This window comes from Myotis nattereri (assembly GCF_964212035.1).
Source record: "Myotis nattereri genome assembly, chromosome: 19".
NCBI lineage: Eukaryota > Metazoa > Chordata > Mammalia > Chiroptera > Vespertilionidae > Myotis > Myotis nattereri.
The window spans coordinates 1525713-1547847 of record NC_138095.1 but is presented as its reverse complement, the minus strand read 5'-3'; the positions used below and the strand labels follow the sequence as shown (position 1 = coordinate 1547847).

The following is a 22135-nucleotide window of genomic DNA, read 5'->3' as shown; positions in this document are numbered from 1 at the left end:
CTTCCTCAGGGAGCACACAACAGCTACAAAGGCTGAGCTTGAGGGCGGAGGAGGGAAGGGCCGGGGGAGGTCACTCAGAGGACACAGTCCACAGGACAGAGGCAGGGGCGGAGCCTGGCGGAGCCCCGCCCGGCCATGCTCGGACACCCTCTTACCTGCTTGTTGGGGTGAGACCTGTCGAAGCCCAGGAGGAGGTCGGAGGCCTTGCTGTGCAGGAGGAGATCGGCTGCCCGGAACGGGATGGAAAAGCCTCGGATGGTGTTGCAGAAGTCGAACGTGATCCAGAGGTACTGGGCGTAGGCGTCTGCGAAGATGTACTGCAGAGGAAGGAGGCAGCTGGAGCGGGCCTGGCGGAGCCGCCAATACCCTCCCGCAGTGAGCGCCTGGCACGCGGGCCTGCGGGCTCACCCCTCCCGCTCTCTCACCCTCTCCCGCTGAGGGAGCAGGTGCACACCCGTATGACTCAGCAAAGGCACGGGTGCAGGATGGGCTTGTGTTTAACCAGATAATGAGCCTGTGTGGGAAGTGGGCCTCTGTGGTCCGCCCCAGCATGGCCGGCTTTTGATGGAAGCGTCAGGGAGTTTCCCCATGGCGCACAGAATGTGGGCAGGAGGGGAGAGGATGTACGAACAAAGAACTGTGGGCGTGGGCCAGCATCCTGGTGGGAACCCCAGGGGCGCCCACCTCAACTAGGGGGTGGGGGGGGGAGGCATCTGGAAAAAGCCTCAGCCCATCCTCTTAAACGGCCCAATGGGAGACAGCAGACCCAGGCGACCTGTGAGGGAACAGGTGACCATGGTGCTCAGCCAATGAGGAGCCGGAGGAGGGACTCTCACCCTCGGGATAAATAGCCTGTGATCGCTGCTCCATGTGCCCGTCCCGACACCCACTCTTGCAAGAACGTATTAAAGGTCTCGTTTTCGCCCCACGCCTGCCTGGGTCTGCTATTTGAACTCAGACAGGTGAGCATTTCTCTCATAGTCAAGCCTGGTTTTTTTTCGGATGGCACAGCCTTCTCTCTCTGGTGAACCACTTGGTCACAATCGAAAGGTGGCTACGGAGGCCAGGACAGAGAAGGCCTGCCCTCGGCCTGCACACAGCCGGGACTCGTCTCCGACAGGCCTTCCAGAGAAGCCACAGCCCCTGGGAAAACCACTGCCCCCTCTGCCCACCATGCCAGGCGGGGGAGCTCTAACACCTGTGGGCACTGGGGCACACGCCCTGGGAGACACGGCAGGAAGTAGCGCCATGGAGCCAGGGCCTGACCTCCTTCTGCTCCCGCACACCGAGTGGGTTTGAGCCAGAGAACAACTGCAGCTTCGCAGCTTCCAGGGGAGGGAACGAGGTGACTGTTTGACAAGCGTGCATCTGAATATTCACCAGGGACCGGACAGCGGGTGCCACAGTGAAAACAGACGGTCCATCCCCAGAGGTGGCCCAGAATCTATGCGGGGTCGGGGGGACGACATGCCCACAACTGACTCTACTTCAGGGGAAAGTGAGAGTAAATGAGAAGACGTGGTACGTCCTATGAAAGCAAAGATTACAGATGGGTTACGGTTTGCAAGACCAGAAATGACTCCATGTACGTGTTGGGCTTTGAAGGCAGGCAAGACTGGAGAGGTGTGTCCTGTCACCTGCAGGTAGGTAAGAGGAGGGTGTCCTGTCACCTGCAGGTAGGTAAGAGGAGGGTGTTCAGTCTCCTGCAGGTAGGTAAGAGGAGGAGGTGTCCTGTCACCTGCAGGTAGGTAAGAGGAGGGGGTGTCCTGTCACCTGCAGGTAGGTAAGAGGAGGGTGTCCTGTCACCTGCAGGTAGGTAAGAGGAGGGTGTCCTGTCACCTGCAGGTAGGTAAGAGGAGGGTGTTCAGTCTCCTGCAGGTAGGTAAGAGGAGGGTGTCCTGTCACCTGCAGGTAGGTAAGAGGAGGGTGTCCTGTCACCTGCAGGTAGGTAAGAGGAGGGTGTCCTGTCTCCTGCAGGTAGGTAAGAGGAGGGGGTGTTCTGTCACCTACAGGTAGGTAAGAGGAGAGGGTGCTGTCACCTGCAGGTAGGTAAGAGGAGAGGGTGCTGTCACCTGCAGGTAGGTAAGAGGAGGGGTGCTGTCACCTGCAGGTAGGTAAGAGGAGGGGTGCTGTCACCTGCAGGTAGGTAAGAGGAGGGGGTGCTGTCACCTGCAGGTAGGTAAGAGGAGAGGGTGCTGTCACCTGCAGGTAGGTAAGAGGAGGGTGTCCTGTCACCTGCAGGTAGGTAAGAGGAGGTGTCCTGTCACCTGCAGGTAGGTAAGAGGAGGGGGTGTCCTGTCACCTGCAGGTAGGTAAGAGGAGGGGGTGTCCTGTCACCTGCAGGTAGGTAAGAGGAGGGTGTCCTGTCACCTGCAGGTAGGTAAGAGGAGGGTGTTCAGTCTCCTGCAGGTAGGTAAGAGGAGGGTGTCCTGTCACCTGCAGGTAGGTAAGAGGAGGGTGTCCTGTCACCTGCAGGTAGGTAAGAGGAGGGTGTCCTGTCACCTGCAGGTAGGTAAGAGGAGGGTGTCCTGTCACCTGCAGGTAGGTAAGAGGAGGGTGTCCTGTCACCCGCAGGTAGGTAAGAGGAGTGGGGTGCTGTCACCTTCAGGTAGGTAAGGGGAGAGGGTGTCCTGTCACCTGCAGGTAAGTAAGAGGAGGGTGTCCTGTCACCTGCAGGTAGGTAGAGGAGGGGGTGTCCTGTCACCTGCAGGTAGGTAAGAGGAGGGTGTCCTGTCACCTGCAGGTAGGTAAGAGGAGGGGTGCTGTCACCTTCAGGTAGGTAAGAGGAGTGGGGTGCTGTCACCTGCAGGTAGGTAAGAGGAGGGGTGCTGTCACCTGCAGGTAGGTAAGAGGAGAGGGTGTCCTGTCACCTGCAGGTAGGTAAGAGGAGTGGGGTGCTGTCACCTGCAGGTAGGTAAGAGGAGGGGTGCTGTCACCTGCAGGTAGGTAAGAGGAGAGGGTGTTCTGTCACCTGCAGGTAGGTAAGAGGAGAGGGTGTCCTGTCACCTCCAGGCAGGTAAGAGGAGAGGGTGTCCTGTCACCTGCAGGTAGGTAAGAGGAGTGGGGTGCTGTCACCTTCAGGTAGGTAAGAAGTTAGGTAAGACGTGAGTTGGCCGCTCCAACTCACGTTGGATTAAGCAGGGCTGAGGTTTAACCTGTGGGTAAAAGCAATGACTCTTCCAGTTGTTTAAAAATAATGCTTCCGGCCCAGGTAATGTGTCAGCGGTTGAGCATGAACCTTTGAACCAGGAGGTCACAGTTGGATTCCCAGTCAGTGCCTATGCTGGGCTGCAGGCTGGACCTCCAGTGTGGGGCGTGCAGGAGGCAGCTGATCAATGAATCTCTCTCTCCCTCTACCTTCTTCTCTGAAATCAATACAAATATATTTTTAAAAACTGCTTCCACACCCCACTTCCCTGAAACCTGTGGGTGTTCCTCCCAAAGCTGCAGCGGGCTGGCCGCTTCGCCAAGACCTCCCCCAAGCCCAGCAGCTAAAAGGTTAGTGCCCGCCCGAAGGGTGGCCTTCCGGACCAGCTCCCACGTCAGGCAGGTCTGAGTGGTCAGTGCCAATCCAGTGGCGAAATACTTTCCATTCCACGTCTGCTACCAGCGCGCAGGGCAGGCGCAGGCACGGGGGCACCTGGGTCTCCCTCTCTGGGGCCGGAAGAGGAGCAGGTCCCCGTCCCTCAGCATCCTGAGAGCTGCCATGCTGCATGGACATGAGCTGGGCGTGCGGGAGGGAGCAGGGCAGTGGGGACCAAAGCAGCAAATACAACTCCTAGTGGAGCCAGAGCTCCCACCAGGCAGGAAAGTCTTGAGGGGCGGACTCCTGCACCGTCCTCTGCCCTCCTCCTACCTCCCCCGGGGACCAGGGCAACCTCCTCCAAGTCACATTGTGTGTGTGTGTGGGGGGGGGGGGTGGGGGGGGGCTGTGGGGATCTTCTGCAGAAACAAGCACCAGGCCAGCCAGTTGGGAGGACAGATCAGGAGACACAGCTCCATCTACTGCCTTGGTGACCTCTGTACCAGGACAGGCTGGAGGGAGGAGGGTGCACACGTGCACACGCACATGCATACACGCGCACAGGCACACACACGCACAGGCACAAGTGATGCCAGGAAGAGAGCGCAGCAGCCAGTCTGGAAGACCCCGATTAGACTGCAAGAGAAAGCCTGGGGACTGGTAACACTTTTGCCGCCTATGAGCCACCACTTATCAGCTGGCAGGTTTTCTGTGCCTTCACCAGCCACTGTTTGCCTGGACCCTGCCCGCCAGCACCTGGCTGGCTTGGGTATGTTGGATCCAACTGAGCACTGCACTCTGTCAGACTCCCAGGGAAACAGAAAAACCATCGCCGGCCACCAGTCATGCTGCAAAGATGACAAAGCGGCCCCTCGCCCAGCCTCCGAGTGCAGCCCTCTTCCCCAAGCACAGCCCACGCGGTCCCGCGTCCCAGCCCGAGAGCCCTCCTCACCCGCCTGTTGTCAGCAGGGCTGTGGTAGAACTGGGCGATCACCGCCTCGCTGCTGTTTCCCGCACCGAAGTTCAGCTTCTCAGAGATTTTCTGAAATGATTTCCCGTAGTCGTAAGACACGTACACCTGGGATAGGGAAGAGGGGAGGGAAAAAGAGTTGGTGAGAAATGCAGCGGAAAGAGCCGTCACTCTCAAACATCCTGCCTCGGTCGTGATCGTGATCGTGTGCCAGCTCCTGCCTGTGGTCTCCCCGTGGTTCCTGGTGTGACAAGATAACCCACAAAGGAGAAGCGGGGCGCCTGCCTGTCCCTGGCCCCGGGGCGGACAGCCTGGGAGCGGGCAGCCCCTGCTCTGGGGAGACAGAGTCCCTGGAGAGGAAGCCAGGCGAGTGGAAACAGGGTACCCGGCTCCACAGGCCGAGTTCCTTGTTTAACAAACTGCATCCAGAGGCAGACAGGAGCGGTGGGCGGCGGGGAAGGACGGAGCAGGTGTCCGCCATCTGTGGAAATGTCCCCAAAAGGTCGCCTAATGACCATCCCTACGCTGGGAAGGCTGTTCCTACAGCATCCCGGACGACAGAAAATCCGCACGGGCCTCCATAGAGGCGCCCGCCCGAGGGGAAATGCAGAGTGCTGGGAGGCCAAGCTGCCGAGGTGAGCCCACGGAGCAGAGCCCCCTGGCCACAGCGGCCCAGTCGCAGTGATAAGCCCCAGGAAGGCTGCTCCCTGAGTGCCTAGAGGCGGGTCCTATCCCAGCACCTTCCCATAGGAGCTCAGGCGGATCCACCACAACCCTGTGTGGCAAGTGCAACTGTGAAATCAACTCCAGGGCCGACAGCAGGCTGAGCAGGTCAGTCACCTGCAGAAGTAACACAGGTAAACCCAACTGGTGGCAGCCATTACACCTCAGGTCAGGATGGCAGGTGGACTGTCCAACATCCTATACCTAGACTTCACTACCCGTGCAACGTGACATACTGAACATAACCAGTGGGTCAAAAGCAAGCCTGACAGTTCACTTCAAGAGGCCTGGTGCATGAATTCATGCACAGGTGGAGTCCCTCAGCCTGGCCAGCGACTGGGGCCAATCGGGGCCGGCCAGGGGGAGGGACCGCAGATGTTGGCCAGCTGCAGGAGGATGGCTGTGGGAGTGCACTGACCACCAGGGGGCAGCTCCTGCATTGAGCGTCTGCCCCCTGGTGGTCAGTGCACATCATAGCTACTGGCCAGTCAGCCAGTCATCTGGTCATAATGGTCATTTAGGCTTTTATATATATATATAGATTAGAGGCCTGGTGCACAAAAATTTGTGCACTCAGGGGGGAGGGAGGGCCCCTCAGCCCGGCCTGTGCCCTCTCGCAGTCTGGGACCCCTCGGGAGATAACGACCTGCTGGCTTAGGCCTGCTCCCGGGTGGCAGAGGGCAAGCCCAATCCCTAAGTACAGCCCCTGGTCGGGCTCAGAGCAGGGCTGATTGGGGAGCTGGGGCGCCGCCCCGTCATGCACAGAGCAGGGCGGATCAGGAGGTTGCGCTGCCACCCTCAGTCACGCTCAGGGTAGGGCCGATAGGGGAGTTGGGGCACCGCCCCTGTCACACACAGAGCAGGGCCGATCAGGGGGTTGGGGCGCCACACCCTGTCACACTCAGGGCAGGGCCGATGGGGAGGTTATGGCTCTACCCCGTCACACACAGAGCAGGGCCCGTGGGGGGGGGGGGGGGGTTAAGGCGCTTTGCCCTGTCACAAACAGAGCAGGGCGAATAGGAAGGTTGTGGCCCTGCCCCCTGTCTACACAGAGCCGCAGGGCGATCAGGGGGTTTGGGCACTGCCCCCTGTCACGCTGATCCCGGTGCTTGGAGGCCTCACGGCTCCGCTGATCCCGGTGCCGGGAGGCATATTACCCTTTTACTACATAGGATAGGGGCCTGGTGCACGGGTGGGGGCCAGCTGGTTTACCCTGAAGGGTGTCCTGGATCAGGGTGGGGGTCCCCACTGGGGTGCCTGGCCAGCCTGGGTGAGGGGATGATGGCTGTTTGCAGCTGGTCACACACCCTTCAGGGTGGGGGTCCCCACTGGGGTGCCTGGCCCGTCTGGGTGAGGGGCTGAGGGCTGCTTTCAGGCTGGCGGGTGACCGAAGCTCCCAACCGCTCCTTTTTTTCTTTTTTCTTTTTTTATTCTGGGCCAGCTTTAGCTCTTAGGCCTCTGCTGCTGAAAGCAGGTATCTGGTTTGTTTGGGTTCTATAATCGAAACAATGTTTCAACTCCAGCTCTGAGATCCCGGCTGGATGAAAGCAGGTTTCTGGGGTTTTGTTTAGCTTCTATATTTGTAACAATGTGTCAAACTGCAAGCTCAGAGGCGGGCAGTGGCAGGCGGGGAACGTTGGTTTCCTCCGTCACTGAAGCAAGCAAGCCTCATGTTTGCTTCAAGCTGCCTGGCTGCCGGCCGCCATCTTGGCTGGCAGTTAATTTGCATATCGCCCTTCTTAGCCTATGGGAAGGGTAGCGGACGTACGGCTAATTACCATGTTTCTCTTTTATTAGATAGGATGATATTAACAATCAGTTAGTTAGAACTGGGTAAGTATTAAAGACGAAGGGCACGTTCAACCACTGAGTTCCTGGTTTAATAGCAAACCTTCCGATCCCAGCCCCAGGTCCATGCCCTTTCTATTCTGAATGTGCACACGCTGGCCATCCCAACGCTCACAGCTCCCTTCCCTGGGACGCGGCCGGGCCTCCCACCCAGGCTCCTCCAGAGGAGACGTGAATGTCACTAATTTGACACCAGCAGCTCCTGCCTGAGCCATCGTTTATTTTTGCATTAACTTTTCATGTCAGAACATCTGTTTCACCTGCCAATTCCTAAAGCAGCTGTACACATGCTGCCCTTATTCACTGTCCAGAGCATTAGATTCCCTCCTGTTATTCGTAGGCACCCTTCATTCCAGACAATGTATCACTTCAATGTCCAGTGCTTCCTCCCAGATACACTCCAATATCCAGACAGAGGAAGAACTGGGATGGGGACTGGCAACACCAAAGTGACCAACCACCCTGGTTCCTCTGGGACGGAGGGTGGTCCCAAATGGGGACTCACAGTGCCGAAACCCAGGCCAGCTGGTCACCCGTAGCAACATTACATCCGCCCTGACCGGTTTGGCTCTGTGGATAGAACGTCGGCCTGCGGACTGAAGGGTCCCGGGTTCGATTCTGGTCAAGGGCATGTACCTTGGTTGTGGGCACATCCCCAGTAGGGAGTGTGCAGGAGGCAGCTGGTCGATGTTTCTCTCTCATTGATGTTTCTAACTCTCTATCCCTCTCCCTTCCTCTCTGTAAAAAATCAATAAAACATATATATAAAAAAACAAAACAACAACAAAAAAAAACACATTACATCCTCACATGCCAAGTATCAATTCTCATTAGCCCCAGACCACCCAGACACGCAAAGAAACCTAATGTGAGTCACTGACTAGCTCTATCTCCTGTTTGTTCAGCAAAACCATAAAACAACCATGAAGGTCTTTACCTGTCTCACAAAAAAATATTACCTAGGCAAAAAATTTTTGATTCATAAAAACTCTAAGAAAGCCCTGGCTGGTGTGCTCAGTGGTTAGAGCGTGAGGCCTCACACCTAGGGGTCTCAGGTTTAATTCCTGGTCAAGAGCATATATCTGGGTTGCAGGTTCGATCCCAGCCCTGGTCCAGGTGTGTGCAGGAGGCAACCAATAGATGTGTCTCTCTCACATAGATGTTTCTCCCTCTTTCTCTCTCTCTCTCTCTCTCTCTCTCTCTCTCTCTCTCTCTCTCTAAAAATCAATGGGAAAAATATCCTAAGACAAGGATTAACAACAAAACATCTCTAAGGAGGACTTTCTCAGCATAGCAGGGCACAGAGCCACGTCCTGCACTTGGGGTTATGTCTGTGGCAGAGACTATGCTGACCCCCACAGGTGCCCACAGATCCCCATGGGCCAGCGGGCATCTGCACACTGTGACTGGGCTACACACCCGGCCGCATTTGTAAACAGGCTACAGTGATGGCCCCACGAGGCCCGCCTGCTGCGTCCACCACACCCAGAGTGGCTGTCGGTCCAAGCGCTCACTGGCCCCTGCTCCGCACCCCCCACGGACACAGCTGTGCATCGGTCCAGCCCTGTCTCTCCCTCCCTGCCCACAGGTTCCCCGATTCCACTGGAAACAGCTCCTGGGGCTGCCCCACCTCCTACCCAAGAGCACATCCAACTCCGAGAGTGGACATACAAGGGACCTCCCAGAATCAAGTCTAGACTCAGGAATGGTGACTGTGTGCTTAGGCTGACGTGACATGCTGGCTATTCCCCAGGAGGCATCCTCTGGCCAGAGCGCCCAGTGACCAGAGTGCCTGTCCCCCACATTGCCCCCCACACCAGAGTGCCTGTCCTCCTGCAAGGGGGAGTCTGGAGCAGAGGCCACAGCCTGAAGGACCAGGGCCAGCCGGCCCTCATGCATTTTACTTGGCTTACAGGTTGTATGCAAGAACTACACATTAGCTGCCAACTATAAGAATCAGCAGTTTTCATATAAAAATCCGGATCTCTGAACTTCTCTCGAAACTTCGGAAGATCTGACAACACTGGGCCCTGCTCCTGCTTCCCACTTGGCACCCAGAGCGAGTCACGCCTGGGCAGTCTCTGCTCCAGCTCACAAAGTCCTTCCACCGCCCAGTGTCCTGGGCACCGAGGCTGTGCCAGTCACCACGCTTGACGAGGTTCTAGGGAACGTTTCCTGAACCTGCATCTCCACTGAGAATGGACAAATGACATACTGCCCCAGAGGGCCATGTACGGCAAGCAAAATGGGAGAGACCATGATTCTTTTTTTTTTTTAAATATATTTCTTCATTGATTTCAGAGAGGAAGGGAGAGGAAGAGAGAGCTAGAAACATCAATGAGAGAGAATCATTGATTGGCTGCCTCCTGCACGACCCCACTGGGGGTGGAGCCCGCAACCTTGGCCAGAATCGAACCTGGGGCCCTTTAGTCCGCAGGCCGACACTCTATCCACTGAGCCACATGGGCTAGGGCGAGGCCATGATTCTTGGTGGAGGAAAGAATACCATCAGCGTGGAGACAGGGCCTCTCACAGGCCTTCGCGTATGTGGCACTTGTCTCGGGTCTTCAAAGCACCTAACTGCTAAGCACTGTATAAGGCAACTGTGGGAATTAAGAACATGAGCGAATCACCCTGGCCGGTTTGGCTCAGTGGAAAGAGCATCGGCCCTTGGACTGAAAGGTCCCAGGTTCAATTCTGGTCAAGGGCACGTGTGTTGGTTGCAGGCTTAATCCCTGGCCCTGGTCGGGGCGCATGGAAGACAACCAATCAATGTGTCTCTCTCACATCAATGGTTCTCTTTCTCTGGCTCTCCCCCTCCCTTCCAATCTCTCTAAAAATCAATGGGAAAATACCCTCATGTGAGGATTAACAGAAGTAAAAGTTTTTTAAAAATAAAAATTTAAAAAAGAATATGAGCGAATCTGATTCAACAGTGCACCCAATTGTAGGTGTTGGGAGAACGGACAGAAGGACCATGAGCTCTCCCCGGGCTGTGAGCAGACCTACACTCTGCCCGGAAGGCACTCCCGCACTGTGAACAGACACAACCACCAGACCGCCCCCTGTCACCTCGCAAAAGCAATCACACATCACATGATCCGTTGGCAATGACTGCATGGCCCTGTGGTCAACAAATAAGGGGCATTTATTATTTTCTGGATTCTCTTTTCTGGATGTAACTCATGCCGTCCGTTCTCCAATGACCCGCTGTTTTCTGGAATGAGAACCCTGGCACATCACAAAGGGACATGCTGGCGGCATGGAGGAAGAGGATCCTGAGAAACACGGACACTTACGTCGCTGCTCCGGGGGCGGGCCACGGCCAGGCTATCTCGGGCCAAGGCCACGATCACGTTGCTCTTCTCTCCGGCCCAATGCACCACCATCTGGTTGTGGGAATCATTCAGACTAACCTAGGAGACAAAACCAACACAGAAATTAGGGCCATGACTCCCTCCCCTGTCACTCAGAAACGACTACCATCCTTAGATCTGGAGCACTGGGTGGGGGGTGGGGTGGCCTATTTCCCCCCACACACACACACACAGATTCCACCAGCGTCAACTTCCCCCAGAAACTCTAGTCCTCTGCTCTTTGTAACATAACAGAACTGCGAAGGGTCTTGGGCTCTCACTGATTTGTGAAACCCATCTGGTTCCTCTCATCCTTACTCCACACGTGACATGCGCTCCAACACAGCGGAACCTCTTCCCGTCCAGAAAGAGCACAGCCAGAAAGGCCGCGCTCTCAAACCTTCGTTGGAATGAGGGCTTCTGGGCCCCGTGGCACGGCTCACCCTCAGCTCACAGCAAGGGCGAAAGAGAAAATGGTCAAAACAGCAGTTTTATTCAGAGAGGTTTAGTGTCCCCAATGAGGAACAGGACTTCAAAGAAATGACCTTTGGATTTTTGCTATAGTCGTTCCCATGCTTCCAAATTTTGTAAACCAGTAAAATGAAAGTAAATTAGAAAGGCCAATAGGAGGTTGATGGCCACTCCTTTTATTCCAGTTAAGAACAGGGACAGCCTCTGTGCCAGAGCATGACTCATCTGCTGTTTCCCTGCTTCCTGAGGACACAGCAGGCTGGGTGGGGTGGAACCCAGCAGTAGCAGTGGGTGTGAACCTGGCAGTGGGGTATGAACCCGGCAGTGGGTGTGAACCCGACAGTGGAGTGTGAACCCGGCAGTGGGTGTGAACTGGCAGTGGGTGTGAACCTGGCAGTGGGTGTGAACCTGGCAGTGGGTGTGAACCTGGCAGTGGGGTGTGAACCTGGCAGTGGGTGTGAACCGGCAGTGGGGTGTGAACCGGCAGTGGGTGTGAATCTGGCAGTGGGGTATGAACTGGCAGTGGATGTGAACCTGGCAGTGGGGTATGAACTGGCAGTGGATGTGAACCTGGCAGTGGGGTATAAACTGACAGTGGGTGTGAACCTGGCAGTGGGGTATGAACTGGCAGTGGGTGTAAACCTGGCAGTGGGTGTGAACCTGGCAGTGGGGTGTGAACCTGGCAGTGGGTGTGAACCTGGCAGTGGGTTGTGAACTGTCAGTGGGGTGTGAAATCTGCACTGGGGTGTGAACTAGCTGTGGCCATTGGGTGTAAACCCACAATGGTGTGTGAACCCAAGATTGAGCTTCAGCCTTGGAACATAAGGAAAGGTATCAGATGTCTCCGCCCGCATTCAGTCCTGCTTTCTTCTATCCCAAAGCTGCTTTCAGGGCCCTGGCATCCCAGAGGGGCAGCACCTGAGGTAGGGGCCACGTCTATGAGTAGAGAGCCTCTGCTAACCAGTGCCCTCGCTGTTCAGGTCTCATAACTGGGAGGGAGGCTGGCACCTGAGCTCCTGGGAGTCATCAGGTACGTTCCTAACCCGCCCCCAAGCCAAGCGTGTGCCCTCTGTAATCACTGTCACTCTTAAACAAAGGACACTGTAACCCCGAAACCTGAGGAAACATACACTCCCAGAATAAAGAACACTTCCTTTAGTTTCTGTTATGGAAAACTAACCTCATTACTGTTTTTGTTTTTTTAAATCTTTACTGTTGAAAGTATTGCATAGGTCCTCCTTTTCCCCCATTAACCGCTTCCAGTGCTCTTCTCCTCTACCCTCCCAGGCCCTCACTACCCCTTTTCTGTGTCCACAGGTTATGCATAGATACATACAAGTTCATTGGTTGATTTGCTTCCCACCCAGCCTCCCTGCCTTCCCTCTGAGGTTCAACATTCTGTTCATGCTTCTGTGATTCTGGGTCTATTTTTATATATATACTAGAGGCCCAGTGCACGAATTTGTGCACGAGTGCGATCCAGCCAGCCTGCTCCAATCGGGGTGGATCGGGGCTGGGCCTGTCAAGAGAAGGAGACCGTGGGAGGTTGGCCGGCTGGCCTCACCCCCAAATGGGGTAGGGGGGGCCAATCAGGGGCAAGCAGCATGGGGGAGGGTCCATGGGTGGTTGGCTGGCCAGCCCTGCCCCTGATCAGAGTAGGGGGGCCTATTGGGGGCAGAACTGCTGGGGGAAGGGGCTACAGACCAATCGGGGTGGTGGGGGACCACTGGGGGTGGGGCTGGCTGGGGAAAGGGGCCGTAGGTGCTTGGCCAGCCGGCCCTGCCCCTGATCGGGGTGGGGGGCCAATCTGGGGTGGAGATTGGTGGGGGGGGGGGCTGCAGGAGGTTGACCGGCTGGCACTGCCACCTATTGGGGTAGGGGGTGGCAATCAGGGGTGGGGCTGGCTGGGTGGTGGGGCTGCGGGCCGATTGGGGTGGTTGGGGCCCATCAGGGGTGGGGCCAGCCGGGGGAGGGGCTGCAGAAGGTTGGACAGCCAGCCCCGCTCCCTGATCGGGCCAGTTCGCTGGCCGCATTGGGCGTCATAGAGACCGGTGTTCTGGTCATCACGGCATTATGCTTGCTGGCTTTTTTTATACCCATATACATATATATATACACACACACACACACGTATATGTATATGTATATGTATATGTATATGTATATGTATACTAGTAACTCTGCGCATGAATCCGTGCACCAGTAGCTCTCTGCGGGGCCTGGCCACTCAGCACCCACTGCCCAGAGGTTCTGCACGGCCCAGAGCCCATCCGCAGCCAGGCACAAAATGCTTGCAAGCATTACCCTCCCCCCCCCCCACCGCCCCAGCCGCTCCGTGCCCACTGCCTAGAGGCCCTCTGCGGCCTGGGGTGCAACGCTTGCCTCATCACCGTGGCAATGAAGCAATCATTCCGCCAGGCCGCTCACGCTGCCCACTCTCAGCGGCCACCACCCCCCACCCCGGCGCTGTGGCTGAGAGGTCTGGGTGCCACCATCTTTGTGATGGAGTGATGGTTAATTTGCATATTGACATTTTATTAGATAAGGTATATATATTTTTTTATTATTGATTTCAGAGATGAAGGGAGAGGGACAGAGAGACAGAAACATCAATGATGAGAGAGAATCACTGATCAGCCACCTTCTCCACATCCCCCACTGAGGATTAAGCCCACAACCTGGGATGTGCCCTTGACCGGAATCAAACCCAGGACTTTTCAGTCCACAGGCCAACACTCTATCCCAGGGGTCCTCAAACTACGGCCCGCGGGCCACATGCAAATACAAATATTGTATTTGTTCCCGTTTTGTTTACTTCAAAATAAGATATGTGCAGTGTGCATAGGAATTTGTTCATAGTTTTTTTTAAACTATAGTCCGGCCTTCCAATGGTCTGAGGGACAGTGAACTGGCCCCCTGTTTAAAAAGTTTGAGGACCCGCTGCTCTATCCACTGAGCCACACCAGCTAGGGTCTGGGGTCTATTTTTCTTTTGAAGGATAATAATATGAATATTTAATGACAAAGAAATAAATACCAATTAGTTAGACCTTCACAATATTCTTCCTACATAATGAACATTAAGATAGTATGTTTAAAAGATAGTTCAATTATTGGCTTTATAATATTTTGATATTTGAAGTAGGAAAAAGAGAAACTTAGCCAACAAATCTTTTCATGTCACATGTATTTAACATTTCTTTCTTTTATTCAATTACCTCTAATTTTCTGCAGAGTCACAATAAGCTAAACTATATCAAGAAAAAAACACCTGATTTGGTTTCAATTTAAGTAGCAAAAATTCACATTCCCTAAATGGACTTTGGATTGTTCATTTGACCGCGTGAGCCTGCCTAATGAACCCTCCCTTCTGTATATCTTCTGTACAGAATCCAGATGACCAGATACTGCCGACGTCTTTATGGATATCCTTGACATAGACCACAACCAGAAATTAGACTTTGAAGAATTCTTTCTGATGGTATTCAAGTTCGCTGAAGCCTACTATTACCCTAAATGAGACGAATTTCCAAGCATCAGACCAAAGCAGAAAAAGAAGGGACACCTAAAGAAACACGGAGAACATGACATAAAGGAAAATAGGAGGAAGACAAGGAGGAGGAAGATAGAGAGGGAAAGTCCAGGCATTCAGAGAGTGATGGGAGGGGAAAAGCAAGAGCCAAGGGCCCAAGAGGAAGAGGGAAAAGGCCTGGGTCTAGCTCTGAAAGAAAAAGGGAAAAGGTGATACATCTACTTGCAGACCTAGAGACACGTATGGGGGAAAATCACAACAAAAGGGGAAAAGAGAAAAGTAGGTCAAATTCTACTGAAGTAGAAGGAAGCAGGCGACAGTCAAGTGTTAGCCCAATCAGGGGAAATAGAGGCAAAGATGATGAAATTAGTTATGAAAACACAGGATCATGGTGTGCAAACTTGAAAAAAACAACACAGTGACTCATATGCACATGAAAAAAGATACAGGAAAAAGGACAATTGGGGGGAAAAAACAAAAATACTTATAATTTCAGCGTTAAATCCAACAGAGGAAAGTTGAAAAATAGAGAGATATACAGGTCAGAACAACAAAAAGTCACAAAAGAAGTATGAAATTACACCACTAATGACAAAACAGCCAGAAACCTAGGGTCCAGCACTAATCAGAACAGTGGCAGCGAAGGACACTCGGAAGATCCAGAGACATAATCAGGGCCTGCGTCAGGAGACCACCATGGGGCTGCCCATGGCCAGTCAGGAGCTAGCTCTGGACAACCTGGGTCCCATCGAGGGCAGACAGCCCGCATGGGCCATCTGAGTCTGTCCATGGACATTCAGGCTCAAGTGGGAACAGAAGACAGGGACCTGGCGTGGGCGGATCAGACAGCTCTAGACGATCAGGCTCTCCTCGGGCAGAGACATCCTCTCGAAGACACCACGTGTCATCCCAGGGGCAGTCAGGATTGAGCTCAAGAGGAAGACAAGCATCCCGGAATGAGCAGTCACCTGACAGCCCAGCACTTGGGCACTGGACATGGACCATCTTCCGGATCCAGGACAACCGGACATGGGGGGTCCAGGAGCAGTCAGGCCAGCGACAGCAAAGGACAGTCTGAAGATTCAGGTAGACAATAGTCTCCACCCCGCTTCGGGGCCCTGACATAGAGGGGGGGGCCTTGGCACTGCAGGTCTTGGCGCTGGGCCTCCAAAGGCCTGGGTGGTGGGCACTCTCAGCAGCCGCTTGGGAGCACCGTGGAGGGCGAGTCTTGATGGGATAAGGCCCAGAGCTCTCCTCTCTACCCTGTGCCCCTCTCGGTCGATTTTTTGATCATCAGTTTATTTGCTTCATTTGATCCCACATATGAGTGAGATCATCTGATACTTGTCTTCTCTGACGGGCCTATTTCACTCCGCGTAATACTCTCCAGGTCCCTCCTTGCTGTGGGAATGGTAAGAGTTCTTTCTTTTTTACAGCAGCGTAGTATTCCATCATGTAGATGTACCACAGTTTTCTAATCCATTCATCTGCTGATGGGCATTTAGGCTGTTTCCAAATCTTAGCCATTGTAAATTGTGCTGCTATGAACATAGGGGTGCATATATCCTTTCTGATTGGTTTTTCTGATTTCTTGGGATATATTCCTAGATGTGGAATATCACTGGGTCAAATGGAAGTTCCATTTTTAGTTTTTTGAGGAAACGCCATACTGTTCTCCACAGTGGCTGCACCAGTCTGCATTCCCACCAGCAGTGCAGGAGGGTTTCTTTTCCTCCACATCCTCTCCAGCACTTGTTGGTTTATTGGTGGATGGTAGCCTTCTGACCGGTGTGAGGTGTGATATCTCGATGTCGTTCTGATTTGCATCTCTCGGATGATTAGTGACCTGGAGCATTTTTCCAGCTGTCTCTTGGTCCTCTTTCCTATCTCGCTGCCGTTTTAGAACACCCGAGTGCACTGCGTTTCGCCCTCTGGGTGAAGAACACACTGATCGCCACACTAACAGAAATCCTGAGAGCTGCCGTCAACATTCAAAATCAGGACAAAAGCCCAGAAACAGGAGCTGGGCTCCCCTCCTGAGCAAGCCGGGGAGAGGCCGATCCTGGTCTCTGTGACCTCTCACCTCAGGCTGGGGCAGGAGGAAGTCCAGCTCTGGGCTCCCAGCAGCCTCTGCCCCTCAGGCCTGCACACCCCACCCCTGCCCGGACTGCTGCCCAACGCAGCCCCTGCGGACGTGCCTTCGGAGAGGCTTCCCATAGAAGCTCCAGCGAAACCCTCCCGCCCAGGGCCTTGCCCCCACTCCTCGCCCTCCACCCCCGCCGCCCCCTCCCCCCCTGGCCGGCTTTCCCACCCACTTCCGGGGAAGCTCTGACACCCCAGGTGGGAGAGAGCGCCTGCGCCAGCCCATGGAGGCGGCTCACCCTAACTCTGCTCTGGGTCCTAAGCACCTGCATCCAAACTCTTGGAAAATATACGAAATGGGGCCTTTTTTAAAGAAAATGACCCGAGATGTTTTTAGGAAAGTATGTCAATCCCAAAATGTTCCTGCTCAGGGCAGTCCAGGCATCAACAGAGAAATGTAAATAAAAAGTGGAAATAAGTAGCCTTACCGCCCAGTGATTCTCCTTCTGGGGATTTACCCGAAGAAGCCGAACCACGGATCGGAAAGAACCCGCCCGCCCATGTTCAGCGCAGCCTCATATCCTGACAGCAGCCCTGCGATGGGAGCAGCCCCGCGATGGGAGCAGCCCGAGCCCGTCCCAGACAAGGGCAGAAAAGCAGTGCCACACACCAGGGCACGCTGCAGAACATGGCTCAGCCATACAAAGAATGGCACCTTGCCACTTGCTCCCAGAGGGTATTATGCCAAGTGAAGTCAGTCAGGGAAGACAAATACCGTATGGTTCACTTACATATGTGGCCAAAGGAACAAGTAAATGACCAAATGAAACTGAAGCAGACTCACAGACACTGAGAGAACTGGTGGTTCCGGGGGGTCGGGGGGGGGGGGCGGCAAGGGAGGGCGGGGGGGGGGCACAGCTCAGAGCTCTGGGTGACAGAGGTGAAGGGACTAAGAAGCACAAAATGGCAGCTACAACACAGTCCCGGGGAAGTCAGTAAAGCTTAGGAAATATAGTCAGTAATACTGTGATAACCATGGATGGTGCCAGGTGGGCACTGGAAATATTGAGGGGAATACTATGAAAGTATATGATTGTCTAACCACTAAGCGGTACACCCAAAACCAATACATAAGAAAAAAACAGAAATAAGTACATCTTTTAACCCAAAATGCACAGGGAGAAAGGAGCCAAGAGAATCTCCACAGGCCTTCCCTTCCCTTCCCTTCCCTTCCCTCAGCTCCTCCAGCCCTCGCCTCGGGAAGAACCTGGGATCAGGAGCCTAGTCGCCGGCCGAAAGTCTCCCTCTGAAAACATCCCCCCAGAACCAGAGGGGAATCCACAGAGAAGTACGCAAACACCTGCACAATCAAGGACGTGGCCCTAGAACAACATCCAAGCTCATCTGGGGTCTGGGGTGGGAACGCCCACCAAGGTTCGTTCGCTCGGGACACCTCTGAACAGTCCCTCCGGCAGGTGACACGAAACGACTGCCCAGGCACAGGCCAGCAGCGACCAGAGTGGGAAAGAGGTCTCAACAGGACGTGCTGAGTCTTTCCACTCAGAGCATGAGCTCCATGGGGCCCCTCCCCCAATCCTAAAGGGGGCGGGGGTGCAAAGGACATCAAACTCCAAGGGCGTCACAAAGGAAGCGCAGGGGGTGCGCTGGGTGAAATCCTTGTTAGGCATTACGTTTAGTGGGTGGAAGAGATCAGCCACTGAACGCGTGTGCACATATGCCTGGCCCGTGGACACGGACAACGGGGTGCTGAGGGCCGGGGGAACGGGAGCGGCTGGGAGGGGTTAATGGGGGGAAAAGGAGGGCCTTTCAACAATAAAGATGAAAAGAAAAAACATGCACACAATACAAACAAGTAAATAAAAGTTATTTTCACTGTATTATATGTCCCTTCCATTCCTACCACAGACTGAAAGGGCAGCCCAGCAGGGAGAAAAGAAATCCCTGGCAAGAAAGTCTTAGCCCGGCCACCCAAACAGCTGAGCCCCCCCCTTGGCCGCATGGCAGCATGGCGTCTCCTGGGTGAGGAAGTCCCTGCTGAGCCGCGCAGCCTCTGGCTGCGTCACCGCTAATCCTCCAGGTGCCCGGGGCCCATCCCCCAGCACAAGCCCAGCCTCAGCCGCAGGAGTCGGGCACCCTTCTGAAGCCACTGAGGAGAGGGGAGGTGGCACGCAGGTAGCGAAGACCCGCGTTGTTCTCTGGCCGCCCTGCCTCCCCCGTCGCCCCTGCCGCCCCTGCCCAGGGGGCAAAGGAAGTGGAGCTGCTCGCCATGGACAGTGAGCAGGAACCCTCGCCCAGGGCAGCCGCCAGCAGTGACACCTGTGGGCAGCGGACAGACCCCTCCCCTTCCTGGTGGTTGGGATTTGTGTGATGCCTTCTCCAGCCCCAGGGACTCCCCCCGCCCCCCAGGCTCTCCTCAGGCCTCCCTCAGCGGCTGAGGCTTCCAGACCACCTGCTCACGCAGGTTCCACAGCCAGACAGGGGAGGGTGGGCGGGTGGCTTTTGCAGGAAGGTAGCCTGGATGTGCAGTCACTTACCACAGCAACCCCCAGGCATGCACCACACGCCCCCTGCAACCTCCAGCTCACAGGGCGTAGCTGGAGCTTGATAATGAGACAGTGAATTGGAGCTGTAAAGGCAGCAGGGAGGGGCCCATCTCCCCTTGGAAGCAAACACAGCAAAATCACACACCACAGACAGTCCTGTACACAGAAACCACGTCACGAACGATCGCTGGCATCCGGGAGGCGCTGCAGGCCTCTGTTAGGCTTGCAGGTGGCTGAAGAGTAGAGAAAAAGCCACAGAGGTCACCTGGCCCAGGGGTCCCGAACATGGCTGCAGAGTCACCCCAGGCCACTAATTCAGAACCCCCATGACTGGAGCCCAGGAACCAGTATTTTTCAAAGCGATACCTGGCATGTCTCCAATGCAATGGGTCTAGTCCACTCCCCTTCCTACTGGCAGGACCTAGGACTTAAAATGATGGTGGCCAGCTTTGGCTGGTTTGGGTCAGTGGATAGAGCGTCAGCCTGCAGACTGAAGGGTCCCAGGTTCGATTCTGGTCAAGAGCATGTACCTTGGTTGCAGGCATATCCCCAGTGGGGGGTGTGCAGGAGGCAGCTGATCAATGTTTCTCTCTCATCGATGGTTCTAACTCTCTAATCCTCTCCCTTCCTCTCTGTAAAAAATCAATAAAAAATATTTTTTTAAAAATGATGGCGGCCAGAAGACTCCTTATGGGGCAGCTGTCTTTGGGAAGCTGTTAAAACTCTATGATCTACTGATCTGAGCCAAATGTGGGAACCCTCAAAAACCCTATTTAGACCCAAAAGTTGTCTGTCTTGCATGGTAGTGTTTATATGAACGTCCGGGACAGGTAGTCCATAGAGGTGGACGGCATACTGGTGGCTGCCCGAGGCTGGGGGAGCAGGGAGTGACTTCACTGGGAAAGGGTTTTGTTCTGGATGAAATGGTCTAGGACTGGACAGAGGCAGTGGTTGCACAACACTGTGAATGTACTAAATGCTACTGAATTGTGCACTTCCAAGTGGTTATGTGAAACTCAGCTCAATTTTTTAAAAGACTCTGTTTATGACCTAGAAAGAACAGAAAACGTCTCAAGTGCTGACCCAATACCTCGGAGCTCCCACTCTTCAGAGCTGCTTCTTTCATCTCCTGTGGATCCTTCAAACCACCAAGCGACGCAGCTGGAGCGAGTCCCGGGGAAGCAGGCCGAGGGCCGGGTCCTGCCAGAGCCACGCGTCCGCGCGTCAGCGGCTGTGCAGAGCCCAGCAGCCTGCGGGTGGGCTCCCCGGGGCCCAGCCCCCGTGCCCAGTGGGGCGCCTCGGGCTGGGAGGCCGTGTGCACCTCCGGCTCACAGCAGTCACCACCCAACGCCGACACCTCACCATGGCTGTCTCTCGCCACCAGCGTGCCTGGGCATCCAGAGAGGTAGATGGTCTCCAGCCTCGAGCCCTGGGTTGTTAGCAATAAAAGGAGGACAAAGGTGGGGTGAAGGCTGACTTCTCATGCTTCCCTTACTGACTGCACATCCATGAGGCCCACTAGGTGCAAGGCACCCACTGGGGCTCTTTTTCTTTTTAACATGTTTTTTATTTATTTCAGAGAAGAAAGGAGAGGGAGAGAAAGCTAGAAACATCAATGATGAGAGAGAATCATTGATCAGCTGCCTCCTGCACATCACCTACTGGGGATCGAGCCCGAAACCTGGGCATGTGCCCTTGACCAAAATCGAACCTGGGACCCTTCAGTTCGCAGGCCAACACTCTATCCACTGAGCCACACCACCTAGGGCCACTGGGGCTCTTGAACCATTTCTTACCTGTCAAAAGTACACAGAGTCCTTCTGGGGGAAATTAGTGTTGCAAATCTGACGGTAATGAGAAATTTACAATAAAACCACAGTACCATCATTGAGGCTTATCCAGAATATGGAATGGGTCCCCTAGCGTCTCTATTCATTTCTTCTGGCATCAACTCTTTCAAATTGGTCAAACCCAGACACCACAGCCTACATCCTCGTCACTCCTGTACAGCTTCTTCCCAGAGCACAGTCCCGGGAGGACAAACAGGCCGCCTGGCTCTTTCTCTGCCTCGCTGCCAGGGAGATACAAAGGAGCATCTTCAGAACGCACTGTGGACAGTGACACATACAGCAAGCATCCTGTCCCTGAAGCCGGCAGCAAGGACAGGCGGCTACAAAGCCCTGAACTTCAGGACGGGCCTGAGGAAGCCAAAGCCAGAGTCCTGAGGTCCAAGAATAACAAGGTTTTCTCCAACCACCTGTTTGCACGACCTAAATGCTAGGCCTGCAAATGGCCCTCCGAGTCCAAGCGTCGCTCAGTGGTTGAGCGTCAACCCATGAACCAGGAGATCAATGGTTCGATTCCCAGTCAGGGCACGTGCCTGGGTGCAGACTCGGTCCCCAGTGTGGGGTGTGCAGGAGGCAGCCAGTCAATGATTCTCCCTCATCACTGATGTTTCTAGCTCTTTCTCCCTCTCCCGAGCTCTCTAAAATCAATTTTAAAAATACAATTTTTTTAAAAGACTGTTCTCACCGTTTAGTGAGCTCGCCGTCCTCCCTGCAGCCCAGCCCGAAGGAGTCTAGGTGAGAGCTGCCTCACACAGCCCTGCTCACGGCACCGCCTGTGTTTGCTCACTCACTTCTCCTTGTGTTTGCTCGAGACCCTTCGCCCACAGACCTCAGGACCTATTCTGCTGATAAATCTGGCCGCCCATCTCACAGATGAGGACCTTGGGCTTAAAAACTTGGCATTTCACTACAATCTCTTTAACTAAAATCGTGATCTCTTTTTAGGGGAAAACAAGCTCATGGTTTTAGGTAAGGAGATAATCCTGTTTTCTCTTTACCCAAAGGGGGACGACCCTGTTCTCACTGACTTTCCACACAGGGAGCAGAATCTCTGTGCATCGGCCTCCACGTGCGCTTCCTCCCGGGGAGCCCATGTCATTCAGCGAACAGCGCGTCTGCTGCTCTATTAACGAGAACCTGTGAAAGGCATTTTGTCACGAAAATTATCACCCCTTCGGGTACCAGGTGGCAAGTAAGAAAACAGGCTCGGGGGAGCGTCA

The 22135-nt window shown here is 54.6% G+C and overlaps 1 protein-coding gene across 1 annotated transcript in view; it reads right to left on the bottom strand.

Annotated features, from left to right (window-relative positions):
* The window catches only part of SORL1 (sortilin related receptor 1), a 152796-nt gene that overhangs the window by 121667 nt on the left and 8994 nt on the right, over positions 1 to 22135 (bottom strand). The window contains exons 2-4 of the mRNA XM_081113349.1: positions 10364 to 10480; positions 4476 to 4601; positions 156 to 317 (exon numbers count right to left, since the gene is read on the bottom strand). Coding sequence (XP_080969475.1) covers positions 156 to 317; positions 4476 to 4601; positions 10364 to 10453 — 378 coding nt within the window. The 5' untranslated portion in view covers positions 10454 to 10480. The remainder of the gene's footprint in view (positions 1 to 155; positions 318 to 4475; positions 4602 to 10363; positions 10481 to 22135) is intronic.